The 8,441-nt window shown below is 39.0% G+C and overlaps 1 protein-coding gene across 1 annotated transcript; it reads left to right on the forward strand.

Moving 5' to 3' along the window:
- The first annotated feature begins 783 nt into the window (after positions 1–783).
- LOC114560624 (interleukin-17 receptor A) lies at positions 784–6,032 on the forward strand. Its single transcript, XM_028586127.1, has 11 exons — positions 784–992; positions 1,113–1,134; positions 1,444–1,587; positions 1,738–1,856; positions 1,946–2,072; positions 3,064–3,111; positions 3,207–3,364; positions 3,507–3,581; positions 3,686–3,755; positions 4,152–4,247; positions 4,333–6,032. The coding sequence occupies exons 1-11, from the start codon at positions 819–821 to the stop codon at positions 5,253–5,255; spliced, it is 1,956 nt and encodes a 651-aa protein (XP_028441928.1). The 5' UTR covers positions 784–818; the 3' UTR covers positions 5,256–6,032.
- The last annotated feature ends 2,409 nt before the right edge of the window (positions 6,033–8,441 follow it).

Consider the following 8,441-nt stretch of genomic DNA (forward strand, 5'->3'; position numbering starts at 1 on the left):
TTGGAATTTTGTATCATTATATGGTAGTATACTATTCAATTCAACTTTTACCACTAGCAGCATGTAAAAGTATTATTGTCATGACCTTAAAATCACAAGGTCTTATCATATTGTTGCCACATAATTTTTCAGAAACATATTGAATTAAATTTAACATTAAACGGTTAAAAACTTTATATATAATTGTTTTGTGTAATACAGACATGCTGTAGCATAATATTCTGAACTAAATACAGGACAATGTTTTTGGGTAAGGGGGGATTCGAACCCTGTTCTTTTGGAGAGGCTTCCCGTCAGGAAAAAATCTTTTTTTTATTTTTTTATTTTTTTATTTTTTACGAGAAAGTCTTCTACACCTATACGCGACTGGCCCCGGGGTGAAAGTCCTGTGTTTTCGCCTTATCAACTACTCGCTACCGTCAGCGTTCTGGGATCTCGAAATATGCTTTCCATTAAAATGCATTGCTTTCACTTTCGTAATCGCCACACGAAAAAAACGGCATTTACGTAACCTGTCCACGACTTAATAGATTACAATAACGTGACTATATAACGACCTGGCATGAGACTGGGCTGCGTTTCTCCAGTTGTGCCCACTGTCGTTTAGCAAACGAAAAAAACTGTAAGAGAGCAATATTTTCAGCCCATGCAATGTTCTGCAGAAGAAAGGAAATTGCAAACCACATTTGATAAGAACATCCTTCCTACGTATTTAGATGAGCGTCTGATAAACATGAAACAAATCACATTGGTTGAGTTTAGATCACAGTGAGCCTTCTCTATGTTCGTTCAAGCAAACCATTCAACCATTTTTCTAAATGGAGTTGATTATTGTTCTTGTTTACTTGATAGGTTTTCAATCTTTTCCACCAGTGTTGTGTAGCTACACCAGAATGATCCACTTTCCTTTTTTCTGTTTTTGTTTGCCTGCTGGACTCAGAGTGTCATCTACTCTTAGGATTCTGGACAAGCGTCCGGACTGCAACCAACAGGTGAGGATTCAATCTATTAATAATTAATAATTAATAAATACAAGCAATCCTATGAAAGAAAACTGAGGGAAACTTGCAGTCCTAGATTCCTCAAGTCAAACTTATCTTGTGTTTTTCCAGGGTCTTGACAACTGCAAAATTAGTAAGTATCTTATTTGTCAAATCAGTAGAATAAAGTTTAAATAGCCTACTTACTGTATATATACAAAAGACATTAATATGTTGAGGGTGGCAATAGTTTGTGCAAATAGTTAAAATCTTTCCATTTTAATTCCAAAACTTAAATATAAATTTGGTGTTAATCTAAGCATGATGCATGATGAAATGATTTGTGCAAGAAAATAACATTTTAATTTGGCATTCATGTGACTCATATGTCCCCACACATAACTACACATAAGTTGAATATATTCACAACATTATAATATATATACCATTCCCTAAATGTCAGATAACTGCTCAGACAAGCGCATTGTCGTACCTACAAGTTATGCTCCTAACTGCCCAGAATGGGATAGTGAGCATGTGGGAGTCTGGAAGGACAAACACGGGCCTGTTTCTGTTGTGAATGTGACGTGGAAAATACGGTGTGATGGTAAGTAAAGCTAAAATTATGTATTTTATTGTAGCTCACATTTTAAAATGCATCAAATGCAAATTGTAAACTAACCAGTCTTTAATCAACGGTGAATTCAGACATTAGAGATAGCATTCAAATCAAATCTACATTCTCTTCTCTTTACAGCAAGTGTAGTGGCCCTTACTGGATCAGAAATAAATATTGTGGATGAAAGTACAAATCAAAGTATCTGTGTGCAGTATTCTTACAAACTCAGCCAACAGCAGAATCCAAACAATAATATGGTAAGATTGTGACACACTTGTTTATGTATCCATTGATATAGTAACTGAGCAAGCAGTATAGACGTTACAGACATGTTTTTCTTTATTAGTGGACATTTTCCTTGGACAAAGTCGTGGTAGAGCCTGGGCATACATATATGGTGTCAGTTATAAATCTGCCAGAACGTGATATTGAGGACAACTCAAATAAAACAAAAAAGAAAATCACCATCCCAGGTAAGTTACCTCCAGATCCCTGAAATCTGCATTATGAAGCAGGGAGGCATTTATTATGAATTATGCAAGTTTACTGTACAAACAATGTGAAAAGATGTGTGCTCTTGTATCACGAAGTAGTAGCAACATAAACCATCCCAAAAATGAATCATTTTAATACATATTGTGACAATGGCGCTTACCAAAACTATAATTTGTCTTTCACATTTTTTACACTTTGTTAAATGTAAAAAAAAAAAATTGTTGCCTCTGAAGAGCTTCCTCATGTGTCTTGTCAGAGTGGGGCGGGGCAAAATATCGATATCAAGATGTCAATTGTATATTTTATTTCTACATCATTTCTATCGCAGTGTTGAAAAAACAGTGGCCAAACTGTTACGGAAATATTTACATAATTTGGGCGTCGCTTTTTGTTTTGATCCTTGCACAATGCACATGGGAACAAAGCTTAAGCGAACCATAGAGCTGCTGTTTTGCTAACATGGTGTATACACAATATACAATACAATAGACTTTACGATGTAGTTGTTTCATGTAAACTATATTGAATTGTCAGAAAACATGTTACAGTATATCATGATATATATATCGTTTTCAGATATGAAATTACCTATATCAGGATAGAAGATATTGGCCATATCGCCCAGCCCTAGTTCATAATGATTACCACAATTCACTGAGTGATTTGATACATTACATTACATTACATGTCATTTAGCTGACGCTTTTATCCAAAGCGACTTACAATTGCTATATATCAGAGGCCGCACACCTCAGGAGCAACTAGGGGTTAAGTGTCTTGCTCAGGGACACATTGGTTGATGTATTGCAATGGGAATCTAACCCGGAGCTCTCACACACCGAAGGCATGTGTCATATCCACTGCGCCACCACCACCCTGCTAGTAACACATCATCACAATACTTCTCGTAAATCCAATACAAAACCATCTTTAAAATGCTCTAATCATAATATTTACTGTCATGGCCAGGGTGCGGGGACAAGAAAATCGAAAAGGCCCAAATATGTCTGGAAAATGGTAAATATTACATCATTAACATCCCACAGGTTTGAATGGACCGAAGTGCTCCAGGACCATCTAAGCATTGTGCTCTGCATGTTTTGTTATTTCAGGAAGTCTATGGGATCCTAACATGACCACTACTGTGTCTCTTAATAAAGAACGTAAAAGGTTTTCCATTGTTGTGGGTTTTGAGGCAGCACCATATTCTGAGAGATACCAAGTCTCCATACAGAGTCATGGTTTCTATTACTCAACTAATGTCTCGAAGGTAATTACACTGAATACAACTACAACTCACTTATTATCAATGATGACAAGAGATGTGTTGTCCCATTGTGTGATTTACAGCTTGTTTAGGATTAAATATTGAAGAGTGTGCACACATATCTTTGTCATATCTTCCTCCATAGGAAAACAGATCATCACTGAATGTGACATTTGAGTTTGGTTGGTGGCAGCTCTCACAATGTAAAATGTTTTTAATGGTGAGTTCAATTTTTATATTTAATGTCCCATCCCTGATAGTTAATAAAGTAATCTTACATGTAGAGATATAACATCAGCTCACTTTACTCTGCTTGTCTTTAAGATTCAGCCATTCTTTATTCAATGCAAGAATGACTGTAAGATCAAAAATAAAACAATCGATTTATGCCCAAGTAAGTACGATTTATGACATAAATACAGTATAATGTATTTTCAACAGCCATAATGGCGCAGAGCATAAATCAGTGGTTCCCATCCTTTTTGGCTTGTGACCCCTCAAAATAAAGCAGGACTCACTTGCTGTCCCTTGTTGAAGGTGTCAGAAGCCTTTCAGTTTTTACCTCTAATTAGAAAATACTAAAAGAAGGTTATTTATATATTTAAACAACAAATATTTATCTATCCCGTTAAACATTTCGCAAACCCTTCAGATTTATCTTGTGACCCACTGGAAGGGGTCACAAGATATCGCCCAGGTTGGGAATCACTGGTGTAATATTATTTGAATTTATTTTTTGTATTTGTAGAGGTATTTAGCAAAAATATATGTATTTGTTTTTGTTTTTTAGATTATCTACCACGGACCTTCATTATAAAAGCAACTGTGGGGCTGCTTTTCATTGGTGCTTGTCTTGCTTGTTTACTGTGGCGTGCCTCTCAGAAAGGTTTGCCTTCTTGTAAATGCACAGTATTGGATAGAAAACACAGCTTGAATTGATAATTAATCAACAGACTTCACTCTTCTCACAGATCCTGTGAACACAGCGTTATCTGCTGCCAAACAACAACCAGAAGGTTTTCAAGTGCAAGCGAGAAAAAGAGTCCTCGTCATCTACTCCCTTGATCACCCTTTATACAAAACCATTGTCCTGAAGCTGTGTGCCTTCCTGGTGACCAAATGTGGTACTGAAGTGGTCCTGGATATGTTTGACTCAACAAGACTGGGAGTGTTGGGAAGCATCCAGTGGTTGGACTGGCACAGAGAACAAATAGAAAGCTCTTCAGATAAGATACTTATTCTGTGCTCACGAGGAGTGCAAGCCAAATGGAGAGCCATGTGTGGTGACAAACAGGTTTTTCTGAGAGAGGACGCCCGTTCACCTGTAGGTGACATGCTCAGTCCAGCCCTCTTCCTCATGATCCCCCATTTTATCCGATCTGCGTCATTTGAAAAGTACATAGTGGCTTACTTTGGTGATGTTTGTTCTGAAGAAGATGTTCCTTCACCTTTCAACATTACAGTAAGATACAAGCTGATGAAACAGTTTGAGGAGCTCTTTTTCAGAATCTTGGACACTGAGAAGCACGAGCCCGGCAAAGTAAATCACATTGAAGGGCTTTCAGAGGACGAGTACCATCATTGTCCCTCAGGCGGAGCCCTGCGAGATGCCATAGAGGCTTTTCATGCACACCAGCTGGAGAATCCCCAGTGGTTTGAAGATGAATTACTGGAAAGCTCAAATACCTCAGCTGAAATCTGTTACGATGCAGAAATAACCACAAACCTCATTACATATTCTGTCCCCGACTCGACCCATGTCGTCAGTCATTTAAAGACACAAAAAAGTGATTTCAATGCAGACAAAACAGGACCTTATGTGACTGAAGAGTTTCAAATGTGCACCTCAGTTGAGTTCAACCCTCTTATTGCAGAGAACATGCAGCCAGCTTGATATGATTGCATTTTTGAGACATCAATGGAGATCCTCCCAACACTTTGATGAAACTATCAAAAGCAATCCATCAGTTATTCAATTTGATGTGACTCATGTTCTACAATCGTAGGAGCAACAGAAATCTGCTGAGAGAAATAACCAATGGATACAAACAGATATTAAACTCATATTGGAGCAAGTAATCAGCAGATATGTGGACAATGAATGTAAAGACTTGGATGAATCTGTTTAACTTTTCTCCAACCAGTTACCAGATGTGAATAAAAAAGAAAATATGTGGAGGTTTTGTGCAAATTTAGCTTGGTGTTTTTTTATATTATTTCATTTATTTTGTATCTACTTGTCTTTATGTCAGTTCTGCAGTATTTTTGCATATTGCGTTAATGTTAAATATCTCTTGCTTTCATTCAGCCAAATGCAGAGGTAGTTTAGACCACAGGGATCTGTGGTTGATGCTTTTGGTCTGTGTAAACAGACTTTGGGTCGAAGTTCAGCCTTCTGGGCAAAGTTTCTAGCATTTTGTTGCACTGGAGAAGGTAAGCAGTAAACCATGTTTGTGGGACGCTGTTTTGTATGATAATGAGCTGATTGAATGTAATGTGGTTTGGACTTTAATATTGCAAAGCATTGGCTTTTTGATTAAACAATTGTAACACAGGTATATGGTCTCACTCCTACTGCAAAGATAGAGCATGTGAGCAGAAATGAATATTTGTTTTTAACTCGTTTAGACTGATGAAGCTTTTCAGATATTTTCATTGTGATTTGAATTGTTTGTTGACGTGTCTCTGATCCTCTCAGTGTCATTGATGAGATAATAGATTAAATAGTGTTACATTTCAATAAACAAAATCAGTTGTAAAGTATTAACTAAAGTGTTTTTTGTCTCAGATAAGTTACTGACAATGTAGTAGGCTACATTTCAGCTAACAATCTTTAGTACAGAAATCAGACTATGTATAAAGAATGGACATAGCATCGGTGACGTCACCCATTGGTTTTTAGACTGCCGCTTTGAAGCCAGTGGAGTCGGCCACTGCTGGAAATAAGTTCAATCAGGAGAGACTTCGTTTGCAGATATGCAAATATATTTATTGTACAACTGTATGATATTGAACGTACAAAGTCTTTTGGAGATTGGACTCCTTCGAATTAATCTTCTTAAAGGGGTAGGGAATAGGAACACCCCCCGATGGAGTCCAGACACTGGTGGCGGCGGAGAAGAGACCAGAAACCGGACCGAAGAGGCAAAGGAGCGGTCAGCCGGGAGAAACACAATGACCGGAGGCGGCAGGGGAGGAGGAGGGTCGAGTGCTTTGCCTGAAATGACAGCTGACAGCACAAGGAGAGAACAGATTTAAACCAGAGTTGTAAGGCTGTGATTGGCCCTTGAATCTCGTGGCCGAGTCTGATTGGTTTAACTGACAGCGTCACTTCTTGAACAGCTGATTTGATTTAAGAATGAGTAGTGATTGGGTTAATGACGTCTTCCTGAAAGAATTTGCGCTGAGCTTCATTAGAATGCAGGTTTAAAGGTGCAATATGTAATATTGTGTGTAATACTGGCAGCTAGCGGTTAAAATAGTTACTGCACTACCAATTCAAAATACTGGAGAGTCGTCTCCCCCGCCCCCTCCTGCCCAGACTCGAAGTTCACGGGGGTTGCCAGGCTGAGACCGCAGCATTCACAACAATGTTGCCAGACGCTTTTCTCACATAGCCAGACATTACTCCACAGCACAGCGGAGTAGCTAACGTTAGATGCTAGTCTCACATAGCCAGACATTACTCCACAGCACAGCGGAGTAGCTAACGTTAGATGCTAGTCTCACATAGCCAGACATTACTCCACAGCACAGCGGAGTAGCTAACGTTAGATGCTGGTTGACAGTTATAAAAGCCCGTGCTCACGCGGAGCTCTGTAACCAACTGACAGACACACTTTTTCGGCTTAAAATTACAGTATGAACCGCTAAAAACACAACAACCTTACTGTCCTCTCCACACGCCAGTCAGGCACACTTCCTCGGCTTAGAATTACAATACGAAACGCTAAAAATACCACTACGTTGCCGACGGAACACACTTCATTGGCTTAGAATTACGGCAACAATCTCTAAACACACTGCAAACTCACAGTCCTCTCTTTCCGATTTACACCCCCCCTTTCGTGGTTTAAAATAACTCACCGTTGTCGGCTCCAGCCGCTGAAGAGGCTACACGCTGTAAACAGCCATGGGCTGCTTGCCTGGTCCTCCCGTTAACGTTAACAGTTAGCAGGGTTAGCATGGCGGCGTTAGCCAGGACCAGTTGGGATCACTTTACTGGCTATGTCTCAATTGTTTTTTATGGTAACCAACTCGGTTACTCTAGCTATATAATTCAATGTGAGTACACAAATGTTGAAATGACAAAAAATGCCCGTCCCTAGTAGCTGTGATAAATTAGCCTGAAGCTAATGCTTACCTGTTCAGGAGAAAATAAGCCAACTCTGCGTCCTTTTGGGCTCTAAGCTGTCTCCATCTTTAAAATACATCTCCAATATTTACCAGGGGGTTGTTACGTCTCTGGTCACGCAACTGTTAGAAACATGCTGTTTTCTTTTTTTTATGTCATGTAGAATCTATCTCCGTTGATCCTGTTCGTTTGTTTGCTGCTTTCATGGCTGTACTACCGTTACAGCTCTAGCGTGCTGGGTTTACGTTTTTACAGGTATATCCGGCAACCCGGCCTGCCTGTCAAACTGGGCCGTTGATAACAACACACAGACCAAAACATAAACATAAATTCCGTCACGGAATGTAAATTTCAAAAAGAAAAAATACTGAAATTAGCATTGTTGTCAGAAAAGATAGTATTTCAGTTTAACATGTTTCCTTAATATTTGATGAGGCATTGGTGTCATTTTTGGATTTATTACAGTACAAATATTACATATTGGACCTTTAAGGCACTTCCACATTGAAAGTGCCTTAAACTTCACTTTTCAGGCAAGGAATTTGCCGCTTGGTATAAATTTGTGGTTTGGTAGGAAAGAAAGATAACAATACTGACCCCAGCTCTGGAATTTGGTTTTCTGTTTCTGAGAGTGGCCCCAAAGAGGGGGGATGGGGGTGGGAACTTGTCCTAACCAGTCCCAACTAACTGGAGCAAAGAAAATCCTCACAATGGCTGAGTTGGACT

This window comes from Perca flavescens, chromosome 8 (genome assembly GCF_004354835.1).
Source record: "Perca flavescens isolate YP-PL-M2 chromosome 8, PFLA_1.0, whole genome shotgun sequence".
Lineage (NCBI taxonomy): Eukaryota > Metazoa > Chordata > Actinopteri > Perciformes > Percidae > Perca > Perca flavescens.